Source organism: Patiria miniata, unplaced genomic scaffold (assembly GCF_015706575.1).
Source record: "Patiria miniata isolate m_02_andy unplaced genomic scaffold, ASM1570657v1 HiC_scaffold_29, whole genome shotgun sequence".
Classification (NCBI taxonomy): domain Eukaryota; kingdom Metazoa; phylum Echinodermata; class Asteroidea; order Valvatida; family Asterinidae; genus Patiria; species Patiria miniata.
In genome coordinates, this window is record NW_024037068.1 from 6,984,127 (window position 1) to 7,004,021 (window position 19,895).

A 19,895-nucleotide genomic window follows, 5' to 3' on the forward strand; every position below is an offset into this window, starting at 1 on the left:
CAATATGTTTTGTTTCCCATGTGGCCTGGTTTTCATTTTGAAAATTCCCCACAAATGACTTCAAAACCTTTCTATTTCGTTGTCTGAGAAGTACCTAAGTAATTTGTGAAGTAGGTTACGGGTACCCGATCCCATAATCTGGAACCGGTTCCTGACATTAACGGTCGGGTTCTCGGGTACCCGGCTCCGATGCACAGCCCTAGGGTGAATAACAACTAACCAGTTGTAGTGTCAGTACACATTTAGAGATAACAGAGAAAATGTATAAACAATTTTGGGGGCTTTTAACTGGATCCGGGGACAGATATATGAAAATTGAGCTCAGAAGTGCATTCCACTTGCGAAAAAAAATGAAAACATGCACAAATGCTGGCAACTTTCACAGGAGCAGAACCAACCGTGTGTCATCAACAATTGACGAACGTTAAAGGGAAAATACAACATTTGCAAACATCAAAAAATAAAACTACCAAATCATTTTGAAATACCTTGCTGGACTGTTAGTGAATGACAGTGTAAAGCTTCCTGTAAAATCATGGCACCTGGTATACTGTCATTTTCAAGAAAAGTGGTATTTTTGTATCAATTTCCAATGCTGGTCGGCCGACCAGCGTTGGCCTTTTTTCAAATACTGGCCCCAATTGACCATCGCATTTGTTTGCAATCGATTATACACCTAGAAACGGGTACAAGCCAGCTAGACCGGTTCCCTGACCTTACAATTTCCCAATGTACATAAACTGCTCTGTTTCTTCTTAAATGGAGTCAGGGAACCAGACTACAGGAAAAGTATTGTTTTTCTTGGTTTTTATAGCATCCTCGAACGCAAAACTTCAAGAAAGTCAGTGTAACAATATTTGCTTTGTATTACCAACCCCCCAATTCCATCCATTTCTGAAAATGACAGCAAAAGCAAATGATGTACATTGTATATTCCCTTTAAGCAACAAAGGTGACCAGTCTTCCAGTGTCATTCACTATGTTTTCCAAGATGGCCGACTCACACAAAGCGAGCCGTCGGAGCTGAAAGTCCCTGTTTTCTACTCTAAAAATCTCCATTAATTTCATATATCATAAAGCGAAATATCGATTCAAATCGCAATCAATTTTTCAGAGATATGAAAGCTTTTATCCACACAGTGACACTGGGCACCACCATTTCCACAATGGTTGCAGATGGCATTTTCGTTTCACGTTATCAGGGGCTTAGCAAACACTTACGCAAAACTGTGTGTAGTCAAACCATAGAGGTATATTATATTACTAGAGCGCTAATTCCTCATTCTTGCGCGCGGAGACGCTTTGAAGCCGTCCTTGGCGCAGACATTTCATGTGCGTGTTTGTAGAACATAATGAAATTAGATGGATTGTATTTTGAAAGTGTACCCTAAATGTAACACACAAGTAGAACGTACGCAAACGTCTTACGCATGTTACGGTTAAAAAAAAACCTGGTTAATCAAGGCTGCAGCGGATACGCAAATGCATTGCGCTGTTTGCGTAAAGCAAAATGACACGCTCATTTGCTGATCGTGCGTTTCGGTTTTTGGCATATCAGCTTCTATTACGCACCTGTATGGAATACAAACACAGATATGCAAATAGCCGTACAAAATACGTACAAAATGTCTAGTTCTCCATAGGTTTGTGTACAAACATGGATGCACCCAGCAGGTATCATTTTGTACATGAGTTAGCGCTCTAGTAATTTAATATAGCTGTATGAGTTGAACAGATTCCTGGTATCAACAGTTACACCACATTGTAAGAAAAATGGTGGGTATAATTCACCTCAGCCAGTCTCTTGGCTGTGCGGATGGATGTAGATTTCTGCGTGCCGTACTCCTCAAGTTTCCTGGACATGCTACGATTCTCCGAGATCAGGAAGAACAGCTCCGAGTCCGGCAAGTTGGCAGCCTGGGAAAAAAAAGAAACCAAACATTCTAAGAAATATGTATAGCAGAGAATGCATAGTTTCTGGAAAATAATCATATACATTTCAGCCTAATATAAGTAAAAGTAATAATATTGGGCGTTTTTTTTTTTTCGGGGGATACAAGAATACATGCACTTGCTAAAACAATATTGCAGTCATCTTCGATTTGTGCAACATTGTTATAGCTCATGCGATATATTCTTGTTTCCCCCTCAAAGGCATCCAATATTATATAATTATTGCTGTCATTGTGGTTTTGGTGTTTCGGTGGTTTTTTTTGGCATAGTTTTGCTGAGCAACCTACCTTACTGTACAGCACATCCAGCCAGTAATCGGCAATCTTGGCCACCGCCGCGTAGCACTCCTCCAGCGTGGTCCCCTTCAGGAAGGCCTCAAAGACCGACGCCTGGAAGATCTTTATCAGCTGCAGCTCCCCGTTACGCTTCACCTCAAAACCCTTCAGCTCAGCCAGGGAGCCGTCAAAGTTGAACACGGCGTATCTGTCAACAGAACAGAATCATACACAAACAGTCGTCGTAAATGCTGACATTATTATCCTCGTCCAGATATTTAGATTAATTAAAACGTTGCGCAGCCATGCCAAGTTTCGTGAGCATAAGTTTATTGCGCAGCTGCGCAATAAATTTGTTGCCCAAGTCCTACACATGGCGTAAATTACGCACTGTTTTGTGAAATCGGCTGCAGGTATGTGGAGTCAACCCCAAAAAGTTAGAGTTCAAGAGGATTAATTAAAACGTTGTGCGGCTACGCCAAGTTTCGTGAAATCAATCGTAAGTTTATTTGCGCAGCTGCGCAATACATTTGTTGCCCAAGTCCTACGCATGGCATAAGTTACGCACTGTTTTGTAAAATCGGCTAATGTTGCCTAAGTCTTGCGTAAGTTACGCACTGTTTTGCGAAATCGGCTGCAGGTATGTGGAGTCAACCCCAAAAAGTTAGAGTTCAAGAAGATTAATTAAAACGTTGTCCAGCTATGCCAAGTTTCGTGAAATCAATTGTAAGTTTATTGCGCAGCTGCGCAATACATTTGTTGCCCAAGTCCTACGCATGGCATAAGTTACGCACTGTTTTGTAAAATCGGCTGCAGGTATGTGGAGTCAACCCCAAAAAGTTAGAGTTCAAGAAGATTAATTAAAACGTTGTGCGGCTATGCCAAGTTTCGTGAAATCAATCGTAAGTGTATTGCGCAGCTGCGCAATTCATTTGTTGCCCAAGTCCTACGCATGGCGTAAGTTACGCACTGTTTTGTAAAATCGGCTGCAGGTATGTGGAGTCAACCCCAAAAAGTTAGAGTTCAAGATCATTAATTAAAACGTTGTGCAGCTACGCCAAGTTTCGTGAAATCAATCGTAAGTGTATTGCGCAGCTGCGCAATTCATTTGTTGCCCAAGTCCTATGCATGGCGTAAGTTACGCACTATTTTGTGAAATCGGCTGCAGGTATGTGGAGTCAACCCCAAAAAGTTAGAGTTCCAGAAGATTAATTAAAACGTTGTGCAGCTATGCCAAGTTTCGTGAAATCAATCGTAAGTTTACTGCGCAGCTGCGCAATTCATTTGTTGCCCAAGTCCTACGCATGGTGTAAGTTACGCACTGTTTTGTAAAATCGGCTGTAGGTATGTGGAGTCAACCCCAAAAAGTTAGAGTTCAAGAAGGTAGACAGACCAACAATCAGACTGAGAAACAATTATACCACCCTATGCTACAGGCTCACCCCTTCTGCAATTTCTTGCCTTCCTCCTTGCATGTTGGTTGAATTATGGCCAGGTATGTGAAGTCAACCCCCAAAAAGTTACCGTTCTAATAGCCTCGGTCAAAGCGCTAGTTGTTATTCATCCCGCGGCCGTAGCGCGGTAAACGATATCCTCGCTAGCACTATGCATGCGGTGCATTAAAAATACAGCGCGAACAGCGACCTCACGTGGCCACCATTTCTATGCAAATCAGTTGGACCCAATCTAGCGGCTTGGCTCAATCGTCCATGTGAGATTTTGGGGGTGGTGCTCATTATGTTAATAGCCTTAGCTGACCTTAAATGTCGTTTTCTTATTGGTCAGTCGTTGCGTGAAAATTTGCATAGTGAAACATGGCACCGTACATAATCCATACACATACACGTTGTGTGTCTCTGCACACGGCACCAATGCACAAAAACTGTGGTTCCTGTCACGTCGGCAAAAGGGGAATAGCTGCCAATAATTTGATGACGCGTAGATTTACCAAGGAGTGATTGGACACTCCACATATTAGCCTCGCCTACACTTATCTGTTCTCGCATACGAGGTCGTGCGCTAGAAATCCAGTGCAAAATAAAGAAAAACATAAGCTTTTGCCGACGATTGAACCAAGGCGCTATATTGGGTCCAACTAATTTGCATAAAAATAGTTCGCGCTGTATTTTTAATGCACTATGTGAAGACATTATGACTGCATGCATAGCGCTAGCGAAGATATCGTTTACAGCTCTACGGCCGGATGAATAACAACTAGCGCCTTGACCAAGGCTACCATTCTAAGAGATAGACACACAAGCAATCGGACCAACAAACAATTATACCACCCTCTGCTATAGTCTCACCTCTTCTTCAGTTTCTTGCCTTCCTCCTTGGATGCTGGTAGGATCATGGCCAGGTATGGACCATCGACCTCAAAGAAGATGGAGTTCTCGTTGCGTTCGGCATACGTCAAGTTGCTCGGGTCTACCAGCTCCTGATACTGGTCATTAGTGTAGAAATCCTGTCCATTAAAAACAAGAATAAAAGAATGAAATTGGGATTTTAAAGAACTGAACCCTTTCAGTTACGTATTGTTTGGGTTCCAGTGGCCAATTTCACAAAATAGTTTCGTAAATTACGCTGTATGTAGGATTTATGCACCAAAAAAGTTGTGCAGCTGAGTGACATTCTTATATCTGATTTTTTTAACGGAATTTTGCATACCTCAATAACATTTTAAATATTTCAAACGTCTTGGACGAGAGCGATCATAGTTTTTTTTACCACTGTTTGTGTATCTGTCACAAAACGCTCTTTGAAGTAGCTTGGCTTACAGTTATATAGAAACTGTCTCAAGGGTATTTAAGGCATTTCATTGTTAGGCTCTTCCTTGGTTCGCAGGTTTGTGGTGTCTTCATCATGTTTCTCCCAAAGGGAGCCTTTACTATTTCACTTCATATCATCATCATTAAACACATTCAAAAATGGAAAAAAAGTCAATCGACAATTTTGTTTTTCTTGCATTCATTTAAAAATAAAAGACCTTAATCGAAGACCTTTACAAACCAATATACAAATATTGAGTTGCTCAGAGTGGAATGGGAGGAATATTGTTGTTCGGTAAAATCTGGACTTTTCCATTTTCACTCAGCAAAGAAAAGTCCAGATTTTACCTTGCGATAATATTCCTCCCATTTCACAATTTACAGCCACTCAATATTTGTTTTATATAACTGACATATAGATCCTTGTCATTTGAATTACAGTTAAAATGAACTTCTATTTCACTACACAATTGGTGGGAAATGTATTTCTCACTTCCAAACCACCCCTTCACGAACTGCTTGAACCCAACTCTGTAGCTACTGGCTCTTGGGAACAATACGTGCTACGCGCAATGCTCAACGCGCACACCAGCATGCAGTCATTTGCACACAAATACCGCGCCATGGAACAAGGATGATCTTTACCATGGAAGGGTAAATCCCATTCACCATGGGCGAATGGGACTTTTTGAGCCCCGGCGTGAATGGGAGCAATAATGAATGTCACGTGATGTGAGTTCCACCAATCAAATGACGAGGATAAATGTCAGTTATGTAAAAAACACATATTGCCTGTTCCATTCTGGTAAGATAAGTGCAGACTCGGGAAAGTTCAATTACATTGGAACAGAAGTACTTTGTTACAGCAGAACTTAACTGTATGCAGTTCATTTGTTACATACCTTAACCATGATGTTCAGCATTGCCCCCGGGTACGAGATTGTCACTTTAGGTTTCTTGGGATTGGTCGTTTTGACGGTGTAGTTCTCTGGGAAGCTAGCAGGCAAAACGCACCAGATTCCGTCCGTGTCCAACTCCAACGGCCGCCTAATGAATATGCAACAGCCCAACTTTTAGTGGAATTCTGATTAAAATTGGCCCTGCGCTGCACAATGCACATCTACATGGTTGGTGGTTGCACTGCAGTGTGCAGTACATGTTTGAATTGGGTCCCCGACCACATTACCATGTAGTTTCTGTCGTCTGGGGTCGTATTGTGGCAGAGCACTAAATATCTTGTTGGTGAAGGTTACAACAAAGTCATTAAAATTTATACCATCCGATGCAAAGATTTCTTCTTTAAAGTGTTGTTATTGCTCAGCCATGAATAAATATAGGCCTGGATTATGCTTGAAATCCTCCGTACTGCTCCAGGATGTCACTGGCCAAAAGCCTCAACATATTGACAGTCACTGCCGCAGGAGTTTGCAGGATTCAGGCAGTGGTCACCCCTCCACGGACCATATTCAAGAAATAATGGAGGAATTTGCAGGATTGAGGCTATATGCTATTTTTCCATGAGGCCAATTGGAGGATTTGGCAAGATTGAGGCTACATCCTAGCAAAAAGGCCTAGGGAGTTAGGGCTTTTAAAGGTAGAGTAGATCATTTGCATCTATCCAAAAAGTAACTGACCAAAGTATTGTTAAAAGACATTGGTTTAAATATAGTAATGGCACTAAACACCCTGTGAAATTATTCCTTCTGGCATGCTGTATTTTGAAGAAAACACAAAAAGGTCATATCCGAAGATGAGTCAGTGATGCATTTTTGGAAATTTCTGTCAGTAGTTGGTTTGTAATTGAGCGAATCCGTGAATGGGTGCACTGCAAGCATTAACACAACGCGCTCGCGGTTGCTATTATTCGCCTGTTCAGCAGTTCAGTGCATGACATCACGTAGTTGCAATCGACTGAAAAAGAACATGTTCCAGATGCTGATTTCGGGCACAATTCAAAATATGACTCGGCAACTTTTGAGTTGAAATCGAGATCCTAGAATATTGTTTTCTCAGAATATAAAGCTTTCACTGAGCTAGAACTTCATCAGGTTAGTTGTTCAGCACCCGTCTTTAGATTTTGAGCACTTTTGTTGCTTCAAACAAAAAAATGCACAAATGACAAATGATCTACCCTACCTTTAAACAGGCATGCAACTGGGAAGTCACAAAAAAAGAGGAAATTCAAATCTTTCCAAGACTTTGTACAGTGTTTTTCTATTTTCAATGGCACACATGGGAAGTGAAAAAAGAGGAAATCAGCTGATCCGAGGAAAAGTTGTATGCCTGATTAAAGACAAGCTAAGGGTGCATTCCACTTGCGCAAAAAATGCACCCCATTTTTTCAAAGATGGCTTACCCAATCTGCTCCACTATTTCCCTGGCTCTTGTAATTATGCTGGCACCGGTGTAGCACACGATACCAGCCATCTCCATAGAGTACCAACGAGCACTGAACACAAAGAAACAAAATTAAGTCACTATCAACAAAGAACATTTAGAAATATTACAAAGTAAGGGCTTTTTCTAAAGCAAGGGCGTTTTCTAACAAAATAGTGAAGACTAACAGTGTCAAATCAAAAGTTTTTATTTATATTTGGCAACATGACACATCTATGAATGCCAGGTTTTTGTGATCTGGTGCTTCAGAACAAGAGTTCATGTGGGTAATTGTGCAGAATTTGGGGTTCGAATCTAGCCTTTGGGACCGGGGCACATGTCACGTCGAGCAAGAAACTCTAGGTACTTACTACGTCTCTCCATCGAGGAGTAAACTGGGTACCAGTTCATAAAAAGTTTATTATGTGGTGTAATTACAATCATTCTAGTTTTTCCGAGCTGCGCTTAAATCCCATATGGGCTCAGTGTGCCAACAAAAGAGGGCGTGTTTTTACATCTTTTGAGAACTCCGTGGACGGGACACACAGCGTACGCGTACTGTACTGTTTCACGCACGAAGTATGCATGACTTCCTGAATGTCGAAAAGCTATGGCCATCGCATCTTTGCGTGAGAGTCAGGCGTCGTCAGCGCGCAAATACGTTCGCAGTTAACTTGCGTTGGTCTCCGAGACTAATCCCTGCCTCCGATAACTTTGGATACATTCGAAATATGCAGTGGATGGATCGGAGACCAGTCCAGGGCACCCCCAACTCTCCTTTTCTGGCCGTTAATGATGACTTCAAGTATCTGGGCTCCTACACCAACACAGCTCATGACATCGAGTGTAGAAAAGCTCAAGCTTGGTCTGCTCTGTTCTCACTGACCAAAGTATGGAGATCCTCGATCTCCAAGACCACCAAACTTAAGATCTTCAAGACCTCAGTAGAATCCATCCTCCTCTACAGTTGCGAGTCCTGGACCCTGACCAAACAGATCTCTGCGTCCATTGATGGCACCTATACACGGATGTTGCGGGCTGTTCAGAACGTTTCTTTGCAACAACATCTCCCTAACTCTGTTCTGTATGGCGCCCTTCCCCCTATCTCCACCACCATCAGACATCGTCGCCTTCGGCTAGCCGGTCACGTTTATCGACATAATGAGCCAGCTAGTCAAGTTCTCCTCTAGAATCCTGAAGCCTCTCGACAAAAAGGTCGTCCAAACATGACCCTGAAAACATCCATCGAGCTATAAACTGGTCTGAGTGGTCCATCTCTTTCCAACACTATGCTCGACAGGGACAGTTGGGCCCAACTCATCAAGTCATCATGAAAATGAATGAATGAAGAAAAGAAGAATGGGGGACCTTTGCAAGGAGCTCATACGCACCATTTCTAATGGATGTTATTATCGCTGTGCACTCACCCCTTTCTCATGACGTATCCGTAGAATGAATTCAGGATGCATTTGTGAGCCAGTTGCAGTGAGTCGTACAAGATCTCCTTGTTCTTGGCGCTCTTGATCTCGCTGGCGTCACCCTTCTCTGTGGCCGATGCAACTTTTCTCTTCCACACCTTGAAAAAGATTAGAAATTTAGTTATCAATTCATTCCTCAAAATCTGTGATTTTTTTTTTTACATTAACCCTCCTACTATTTAAACAGTCACAGACAGTCAAAATGTCCATCCACTTCCCCTGCTAATCTTTTAACACAGGCTAGTCACCAACAGTCAGATTATATGTCGAGCAAGCACTGTGACTAGTCAAATTCAGTCAACAGACCATGAACAGACAAAACAGGCAAGTTGTGCGCACAGCTGGCTTATCAATCACCCCCAGTCAAAGCAAAGCTGTATCAAGTTACATAAACCGTCACAGCCAGTCAATCCTGCTTGATGTAGCTTGAATAACATCTGTGCGTATTCCTTTACCTTGAGTAATCCCTTGAACTCGTAGCGTCGGTCGCGAAAGGCTCGGACCGTATCCACGTAAAAGGAATTCTCCCGCTGGCAAATTGTCGTGGTGCGTTCCTCTTGCCGCGTCACTTTGGTTTTCTTGTAAGCCTTCCGGCAGTAATCTTTAACAAAAAATCATTGATGGTGTTTGTTAAACGTACGTGAAATGCGTGGTTAAGGAATGCGCATGAACCGTCGTCGAGGAAGGTAAATGTACGTGGAATGCATCGTTAAGAGATGCGCGTGAACCGTTGTCGAGGATGTGACACTGACCTGGGCCCAATTTCATAGCGCTGCTTAACAGCCGACTTTGTGCTTACCGTGCCTCCATCTATTTCATAGTGACTGTTAAGCAGTAAGCGCAGCAAAAGCACGCTTAACCCCAAAAGAAACCTTTGCTTAAATCAGTGACGTAACAATAGAAATCTCCATGCGCGCGCAACCGTTAGCATGAAATAGTGCTTAAGCAGCAGCATGATTTTCTGCTATAGTAAGCACAACTTTTCTGCTTACTGTTAAGCAGTGCTATGAAATTGGGCCCAGGGGAAGAGGTGGCATCGCGATTCGGCAGAGTATTCTCTTGGTAAGGGAACGTCTCGAAAAGTCGCAACGCTTGGAACGTTCCACCAGGGAACACTGCCTGTTTCAATAGGGAACATGCGTTGTTCCCACTGGGCCCGTGGGAACGTTGGTCTACGCACGTGCAAGCTTACTCGGGAATGGCCTGTTCCAGTTGGGAACACAATTCGATACATTTATTTCGATGCTGCATAAGGATGATACATAATACATAATGTTATATATTCAAATTGACAATACATACTAGATATATTTACAATAGTGAACATTAACTAAATGGCAACATCTAGGTCCAGGGTGAAGCATCAGCTTTTGTTCCCCAGCCTATGGACACAGGGAATACAGTGTTCCTAGCAGGAACGTTTCAAACGGAACGGGAACTCTCCGCCTTTTTAGATGCTCTGTATATAAGGCCAAAAAAAAAAAGTCTCCAGTTTCTGGTATGCGCGCGCGTCACCGTAGCCATGCGCGTCGGCAAAATGAAAAAGTTTTTTTTTTTTCAATGAAAGATGATGTCTCAAAACCACCAAACTCACTGGTTTGACTGGAATCCTGCTGCTGCACAATTTTAACGTGTTTTTAGATTGGGTTATGGTCGAGAATAAGCTTTATGTGGACTCTCTGGACTCCCATATATTTGCACTAAGTTTAGTCGGGCACCATTTGCAGTCATCAGCCGACATTTAAAGCAAAAAAATCAGGTAAAAAAAAAAAAAAAACCCGTGTCGCTGCACCACTTTTTGGGCAAGCTCCATACCAGAAACCGGAGACTTTTTTTGGGGGGGCCTAATAGGATTGAAAAAAAAATTAACCTCATTCCAATGCTCCTACCCAATCCCCCGCCCCCCTTTCCCTTGTTGACGAACCTGACAAACGTTTCTTCTCCATGGCAGCCTGTTCCTCGCGGGGTATTTCATGGAACACCCTTGTCGGTTCCCCGGGGTTGACCGGCGGAATCTTCTCCATCTCCAGCTGTTGCTTGATGCGGTGGTACTCCCCCCGGGATGCTGGCACTGTAAAACCAACCCCAAAAAAGAAGAATCCAAAAATCTTTTTTTATGTCTTGATATAGCAAGGTTTTTGCCAGAGGTAGGGTTCCTGGCACTTTATGATGAAAAAGGATGTTTCCCTGATATTTCCCTAAGAAATTTCCAAAATTCCATGAGAAATATTTTGACTTAAAAATGAGGTTGCTGTGAAGTCGAGAGGTGGTTGCATCATCAACTATTGAAGATACTGTTAATTCACAGACAACTTGTAAACAAGTGATGGCCTCCCTTTTCCCTTACAACCATCTTAACCTCATCAAGTGGCCCGAATTTTTTCCCCCAAATTTTAGATCATTTGAATAGATGTGACTTGACTGAGGGCTGGATGATTAGTCATAGACTTGTGTGGACTTGCAACGGACTCTACTAAACACGCTGTAAAACTTTGATGACAAAACTCTTACGGAAATCTCCTCTCCACATCCAAGGCATTTTGCGTTGGCAGCGCGCGCCGGGCTTGTTGAAATCGCAGGCTGCACATGTCACTTCATCCACCATGGCTGAAGGCTGAGGAAAAAATCAAGAAAAAGATTCCAACAATCAGTCTTCAAAGAACGGGGAATATATGATCATGTCTTAAGCACAAATAAATATAACAAAATTTATTTGTAAAATGTACAAAAAAGTGGAAAAATACACATTCAGATGTTGAATTATGCACCTATGCATACTTAAAACTGTGTCATATTCATAGAGCTATATTAAATTACTAGAGCGCTAACTCGATGCACAAAGAGATGCCTGATGGGCGCATCCATGTTTGTGCACAAACCTATGGAAAACTCGAAATTTTGTGTGGCTTTTGTACAGCTATTTGCATATCTGCGTTTGTATTCTATACTGGTGCGTCATCAAAGCTGATACACCCAAAACCAAAACGCACGATCAGCAAATGAGCGTTTCATTTTGCTCTACGCAAACAGCGCAACGTGGGTGCGTCCCTCTGCTGCAGATGCTTGTCGCCCGTGACGTTTTTTAACCGTCATGATGCGTTTAAGTTGTTTGCATATCTTCTACTTGTGCGTTGCATTTAGAGTACTCTTTAAAATTCAATCCGTCTATTTTGATTTTGTTCTACAAACACGCACATAAATTCAACATGTCTGCGCCCAGAGCGGCTTCAAAGCGTCTCCGCGCGCAAGAATGAGGAATTAGCGCTCTAGTAATTTAAAGGGAATGTACATCATTGGCTTTTGCTGTAATTTTCAGAAATGAACTATTTGAGGGGTTAGTATAATAGATCAAATATTGTTACACTGACATGTTTGAAGTTTTGTGTTCGAAAATGCTGGAAAAACCATGAAAAACAAAAATGTTCAAGTAGTCTGGTTCCCTGACTCATCAATTTATAGATGATGGAAAATTGTAAGGCAAGGGAACCAATCTAGCTGGCCTGCACCCGTTCATGAACATGTAACCAATAGCAAACAAAATTTGGACTGAAAACATGGTAAATTTGGAGCAGTAGGTGAAATATAGTTAGGTTTTTCCAACGCTGGTCGGCGGACCACCATTGGAAATGTATACAAAAATACAATTTTCTTGAAAATGACTTCACACCAGGTGCCACAATTTTACAAGATGCTTGAGACTGTCATTTACCAACATCCTAGTAAGGTATTTCGTAAAAACTTGGTAGTTTTATTTTTCAATGTTTGCAAATGTTGTATATTCCCTTTAATATAGCTCTGTGGACATATTAGACTAGAGTCCTCTTGGTAAATTAAAAAAATCTACTTCTGCAAACTGTTATATTCTTATGTGTATCTCTTGAAGTATAGGCAGTTTAAAGGTATTGTTATCGCCCTGCCTGTTATTCCCTGTACCCCCCTCAACTGCCCGAGCTCTCTATGGTTTTATGGATTCATCAGGCAATAAATACAATGTAATACAATGTAATACAATGTAATACAATGTAACACAATGTAGTACAGGTGCTGATTGGTTGAGAAGCTTACCTGCAGTCTGTTAGTGAGAATGATATTTGGATACATAGCGCCGACGTCCAAGTGATAGATGATAGGGTTCTCAAGTCTGGCCGGGGTGTCTCGTAGGGCTGCTAACTTCTCCTTGATATCAGTGCATACCTAGAACCCAAACCAGACCCAATCAATTAATTCAATAAACCCTGGGTTTTGTTGCTGGAGACCTTCCTTTTTTAAATAGCCTCCAAAATGTATCAATATTTGGCACATTCTTGGGGCTAAAAGAATGAACAAATCATTGAAAACTTCACAGTAAAAGTTGATCTAGCCTGCAGTAAATTTGGTTATTCCTAAAGTTATACCTCTTATTCATTAATACCTTAGACAGTTTACCCATACCCATTGGTCAAAGGCCTGTCACGTGGCCGGTCTTAAACGGATGATAAAGACGTGGCCATGTCTTAAACACTTTTTCAGTGTCACCTGAAATTTGAACTCCTATGAAATCCGGTGCCTTTTACCGTTTTATTGGTTGAACGTTCACAATCCTCACGTAGACATACGCTATGCTGGAACGAATTTTTGTTTTTTTCACCAAAAAGGTATTTTTGAATTGGAATAAATATGTGCTTGGTCGGTATTAAACACCATATTTAAGACTGGTTGGAGTCTGGATGTTTAACACCTCTCAAGCACACATTTATTCCCTTAATATTGTCTTGTGTGACTAGGACCTTGTAATTGATGTGAACTTTTTATTGCCAAAGAAGAAATTTGGCCCTCTTTTTGATGACTTTACAGAAGGATTCTTTTTCTTTTGTACCTCATCAAAGTTGGTGACAGTTTCCAGAGGGACTTTCTCCTCTTCTTCGATGGCGTGACGCATGGTCCGCTCAACATTTTCCATCAACGTCTGAAATGCCTCAGGCACCTGCAAATTCAAAATGTCATCATCATTTAATAATAATAATAATAATGTGGTACTTATATAGCATTTTATATCAAAGGTCTCAAAGCGCTTTACAATTATTACCCCTGTTGATCAGGCCATGAGACCAGTTTTTGCAGCAGCTCGAGATCAGCGCATTCTGGTTTCAGGTACTCATTTATACTCCTGGGTGGAGACAGGCGATTGCAGGAAAGTGTCTTGCCCAAGAACACAAGCACCATGTTCCCCGTGAGGATTCGAACCCACGTGCCACGGCACGTGAGTCGAACACTGCAACCACTGGACCACGGTGCTCCTTAAACATTTAAACCCCCTAGGCCCTCTGGCTAGGATGCAACCTCAATCCTGCAAAATCCTCCCATTGCCACCTAGAAAAAAATTGGATTCAGCCTCAATCCTCCAAAATCATCCGTTATTTCTTGAATTTAGTATGTGGAGGGTGACCACTGCCTCAATCCTCCAAAATCCTCTGCCAATTACTGTTATGGTTTGAGGCAGTGCGGATGAAATACGAGAAAAGCACAGGGCTAATTTATGCAGGCTGAACATAACCAATGCAGGATATGGCCTACTGGCTTGACGTAATGCATCCTCCACAAAAAAGCGATACATCTTTGCCATTCATCCTCAATCCTCTAAAATCATCCAAAACCGGCAGGAGGATTTTGGAGGATTGAGGAGGGTTAGGGTTAAGAACAGTTCATACTTCACAGGAACGTAAAAATGTCATGCACGCAAAGCTTGGAATTTGTCGGGTCGCAGTGCCCAAGTTCCCAAGACTGGATTCGATTCAAATTCAGTACATTGCAATCGAAAGTTAGGATAACCTGGGAACAGGAAATTCTCTTCACACTTCTTTTCTTCCCAGGGACTACATTTCCATTTCTCAAAATGTGAAAAGAATTTCCCATATTTGGGAAAACATTTTCACCCTTTTGACGCAAGTGGGAAAACATTTTCACGAAATGAGAACTGCGAATGCGAATGCTAATGCTTTTCACAAAAATTCCCATTCCCATTTGCAGTGCTAACTTTCGACTTCGACTAACAATATGCAGAATCGTCCTAAAATATATATTTCTTTTCATCTTCTTGAAATAAAATTGCACCACAGCAACGACCTACCATTCGGAATCGGCAGGGCAGATCACTCCTGAAAACCCCCGATTCCAAGGCCTCGACGTGCCCGCCCACGTAGGTCTCCATGTCCAAGACGTGACCGTCGCTGGTCAGTTTGTTGTAGACAGCCTCCTGCTTGTTGGGGAAGATGATGTTGGCGTGGAATGCTTGGACCATCAGCAGGGCCTCACACAGGGTGCCTGAACCTTTCCTCAGGACCTAGAGAATGTTCAGGAGGCAAAATCTACACATTAATGAAACTACGATATTTTCATCCCAATTTCTTTGATTATTCTGGTTTATTTTGCCAACAAAAATTACTACAGCCACTAAGAAGGTAGTCTATACATATGAACAGATTCGCTGATTATTTAGGTAGACAATTGCATCTTAACCTCTAGAGTTTGACCAATCAGCAGGCGCTTTCTATGTCGGGTCTTCGGTCATTCACCATTGTTGCGTCTAGACATGGATAAAAATAACCCCACCGCTAGACACAGCAACAAAAGCTTTGGTCATGTGCTATCATGTTACGCGACACGTACGCGCGCGGCTGTTGTTGCACTACAAAACACTGCATTGGAATTGACCAATCAAACCATTAGTCCTGATTTGGGAATGAAATGACGTCACAATTTAGTAAAGTCGACTCCCATTGGCTGAGGCGCGAGATCGCATAAATCTGTATGCTTTGGCATATCAGACGTTATACAGGAGACTAGGCTCCAAGGATAACGGGTGATACTCCGACTACTAAGAAGGGACACTCAGGAAGAAGCTGTGCCACCAACAAATGCTTAGATAGCAGTAAAAAAGATCTACCATCAAACTTTGGAAGTAACGAAGTGCAAAATCCACACACCTTTAATGACAACTACAGTAATAACTTGCCAGATTTGATCATACAGGACAGCTACGCTTACCTCATCCGGTTCCATCGGGATGATGGTGCACAGCGCAAAGATGAACGGATGGACGTACTTCATGTACAAGTAGTACGTGGAGACGGCGTCAGAGACCGAATAGTTGGCCAGGACCCCCGGCTGCTCCGACGCCATGCGACACATCTCCTCTGGATCCATTTCGACCGGATCATAGCGTAGCTTGGCCTTGGTGGCCGCCTTCAGGTTCTGGCTGCCGACCGGTAGGTAGCTGTCACGCTTCACCCATCTTGTTTGAGTAAGGGTAAGGTGTACTGATTTTAGAACAATGCAAACCGTTAATTCTTAGTTTTATAGCATCTAAAAGCCAGACGTGTGATTGGTGGCCGCCTTCCGTTTCTGGCTGCCGTTGGGTAGATAGCTGTCACGCTTTACCCATCTTGTTTGAGTAAGGGTAAAATATGGTGTACTGATTTAAGAACAATGCAATCCGTCAAATCTTAGTTTAAAGCATCTAAAAGCCAGACATGTAATTGGTGGCAGCCTTTAGTTTCTGGCTGCTGACCGGTAGGTAGCCGTCACGCTTCACCCATCTTGTTTGAATAACGGTAAAAGTAAATGTGTACTGATTTTAGAACAAATTGCAAACCTTCATATCTTAGTTTACAGCATCTAAAAAATCAGCCTCGGGTGGGGCAGCGATTTACTTGCACCGTGACAGAACGTCGGCATCAAGCACCAAAATCATGCTCAGGTCACAAAACTGGGAAAACATGTGTGATTATCGTTGAACAAGTGGCATCTGGGATCAGAATAATCACAACAATGCTCATGTCACCAACGACGATTGTCACTTACAGTGGTCTCCCCCACCTCTGTCTTTCTTACCATTGTGGGGTTACATGTGCACACAGCCCATGGTACATGGTTCCTGTGAAATTGGCAAAAGCTCTTGGAAAATGTGCCTAGCAGAGTGTGCCTAGTGGATGGGGTTCGTGACTCGTGATCAGAGGGTCAGGGGCTCGAATCCAGCTGCTGGCCATATGTTGTGTCCTTGGGCAAGCCACTTCACCCCCACTTGCCTTTCTCCACCCAGGGGTATACAGATGGGTACCGGCATTAGCTGGGGAGTAAGCTACTATGGACTGGCATCCAATCCAGGGGGAATAGAAATATTCTCAGACGTTTCATATTTCTAAAACTGGAGACAAATGCCGGCCTGATGGGCCACATTGGCTCGTGACTGACTTAACTAGAGCTATGACATTTGGACCAGGGCCAGAAGTCTTCACAAAGATATCCATACCTGTAGGCGTCCATGTGAATGCAGTGTCTGGACTTGTACTCCCCCTGGGCGTCCTTCTGGAAGCCGATCTCTCGGAACATGTCAATGTTGTGCGCCTTACATCGAGCTTCCACAAAAGGCCTGAGATAAAGAGGACAAGTTCTCAACTGAGAGTTGGAACACTAACACAGTTTTTTTCCCCGACTCTGTAGATTACTTTCTTTTTCTGTCTTCCACTCTTTGTGTTGTGGCCTTCCTCTCATGTTACTGTTTCTTGGGCCTTGTGATACTGACTTTTATTACAAAAAAGTCTGAATAATAATAATATCGGAGTCTTATATAGCGCACGTATCTACCAACAATTAGGTACTCAAGGCACTGGAAATTATGTCTATTATTAAAGAAAGGTAAATAAAGTTTATGAGAAATATGATACCTGTTGTGTAGCACCTTATAACGGTTTACAAGGTGCTGCGGCGCATATTGCAGCCACTGCCAGAAACACCGGGGCAAACCCCTTCTCTTAGCGATAAGTGTTACTGGGTTCTTTAACGTGCATTTCACAAACACACGGGACCTACGGCTTCACGTCCCATCCGAAGGACGAAGCAATAATGGTAAAGTGCCTTGCTCAAGAGCACAAGCACCATGTTCCCACAGTGAGGCTGTTGAGGGGTGTTTTTTTTTTAACAAATTACATCAATGGTTATTTTAAAGCACTGTCTGAACTTGTATCTAGAGCTACAACTGCAACAAAATGAAAATCTCGCATTTATCAGAGTTCCAAGCACTTTATGAAAATTTTTCCTGCTTTTTCTAAAATTCCCTGAGCTTTCCCTGACTGAAAAAAATGGAAACCCGTTTTATTTTCTGGCGGCCACTAATCCAAATTTGTGAAAAGTAATTCAATAATTATGTCAATGTCTCATTTAAAAGTGACTTTCATGCTTTCTAGCAAAATAGCAATCGAAAGAAACAGATACATTTTTCGAGGCGAAACTCCAGAATAGCTAGGAGAACGCATGTTTAAAAAGGGAAACAGGGTTTCCAGTTAACTGAAAATAACCAGCATTTATCCAGTCCACGTACAGGTCACATGGTACAATATGGGCCAATCAGCAATGACAAATCCAAAGGAGAAATGCAAAACTGACCAATCAAAGTTGTCTCCGTTGTAGGTGACCATAATGTTAGGCTTGACCTCCAGTATGTGATCCATGAAGCGTTGCAAGAGACAGGGCTCGTCGGGCTCGTTGAAGATTGTGAAGGGACCCTCGTACTCCGGCTTGGGAGTGTACTCAAAATCCTCCACGTCCTCCGAGACGATTTCGCGGTTTGTGATGAGGTAGCCCTGGAGGCAAAGTGAAAAACACAAAAGTCCTGGTAAACAAATATATATATAAAGAATTAAGTGCTTTAACCCTAACTCCCTAGGCCTTTTTGCGAGGATGTAGCCTCAATCCTGCAAAATCCTCCAATTGGCCTCATGGAAAAATAGCATATAGCCTCAATCCTGCCAATTCCAAATATGGTCCGTGGAGGGGTGACCACAGCCTGAATCCTGCAAAATCCTGTGGCAGTAACCATCAATATGTTGAGGCTTGGCCAGTGACATCCTGAAGCAGAACGGAGGATTTCAAGCATAATCCAGGCCTATATTTATGCATGGTTGAGCAAAAACAACACAAGGTTCGGCCCAAGACCTTGGCAAAGTGCATCCTACGAAATCAGTAATGCACTTTTGCCTCAGTCCTCCAAATTCCTCCACTTTGGCAAAGAGGATTTTGAAGGATTCGGGGTGGTTACATACAGTCTGTGCCAAGTTGTTTTTTTCAGTCAAAATCAATCAAGTGACTGTTTTCAACAGCTAAGAGCTCCCAGCCTATCTAAAGCAGGATTGACTGGCTGTGACTGTTTATGTAACTTGATACAGCTTTGCCTTTACAGTAGGTGATTGATAAGCCAGCTGTGCCTATCAATTACTTGCTTTTGCCTGTTGATGGAATTTGAATAGTCATAGTGCTTGCTTTAAATATGATCTGACTGTTGGTGACTAGCCAGTGTATAAAGGCATGTCAGGGGAAGAGGATTGTTTTTTTGACTGTCTGTGACTGTTCAGACAGCAGGAGGGTTTTGATCAGATAGATACCATTCACATCAATCCAATAGTTTTGCTCACTGTCTTATTAGCTAAGTAGGCGCCATTTTAATTAAGAACTCATAAAAAAACAAGGGCTTCTTTGGTAATCAAGCTTGAAAACTTAACAAGGCCAACCATCACTGATGAGCATATGACATCATAATTGCTCCAGTTTTACAATGTTGGTCATTATAGACTCTTTGCACTACACCTGCCACCTTGCAGATTCTTTTTGTTATTTCAATTCAGCAACAGTGAATGCAAAAGTGGTCTAGTTCAGGTAAATTTCACAGGTTTTTTTTTTTTTGGGGGGGGGGACAATAAGCTCAGAATTCTGCACGAAACTTAATTCAAAGTTTTGGAAGTAGCATCATTTCAAAGGGAAATTTCCAACTTAAAAGCCAGTTAGTGGTTGACAGTCACATTGATGGTATTCTGATCTCATATTTTCTTACCTGGCCGTCAATCATGTATGAGATCATCATGATGGAGTCAATCTCCGAGTCGGGAAACTTCAGAGGAAGCTTGGTGGTCTCGATGTCATAGGCCAACACCACTGGGTCCTGAATACAAACCAAAACAGCAAATAGAGGTTAGCATCAGGGTTTCATCAAGTTTATAGAATTGCCCGACAAAATT

The 19,895-nt window shown here is 42.4% G+C and overlaps 1 protein-coding gene across 1 annotated transcript in view; it reads right to left on the reverse strand.

Moving 5' to 3' along the window:
• Positions 1–19,895, reverse strand: part of LOC119735384 (DNA polymerase epsilon catalytic subunit A-like) — a 74,919-nt gene that overhangs the window by 43,416 nt on the left and 11,608 nt on the right. The window contains exons 8-23 of the mRNA XM_038209080.1: positions 19,712–19,819; positions 18,271–18,467; positions 17,138–17,257; positions 15,874–16,120; positions 14,957–15,169; positions 13,706–13,813; positions 12,916–13,044; positions 11,362–11,464; positions 10,775–10,921; positions 9,306–9,451; positions 8,800–8,948; positions 7,353–7,445; positions 5,899–6,043; positions 4,535–4,692; positions 2,241–2,436; positions 1,792–1,917 (exon numbers count right to left, since the gene is read on the reverse strand). Of these exons, the coding sequence (XP_038065008.1) occupies positions 1,792–1,917; positions 2,241–2,436; positions 4,535–4,692; positions 5,899–6,043; positions 7,353–7,445; positions 8,800–8,948; positions 9,306–9,451; positions 10,775–10,921; positions 11,362–11,464; positions 12,916–13,044; positions 13,706–13,813; positions 14,957–15,169; positions 15,874–16,120; positions 17,138–17,257; positions 18,271–18,467; positions 19,712–19,819 (2,385 nt within the window). The remainder of the gene's footprint in view (positions 1–1,791; positions 1,918–2,240; positions 2,437–4,534; positions 4,693–5,898; positions 6,044–7,352; positions 7,446–8,799; positions 8,949–9,305; positions 9,452–10,774; positions 10,922–11,361; positions 11,465–12,915; positions 13,045–13,705; positions 13,814–14,956; positions 15,170–15,873; positions 16,121–17,137; positions 17,258–18,270; positions 18,468–19,711; positions 19,820–19,895) is intronic.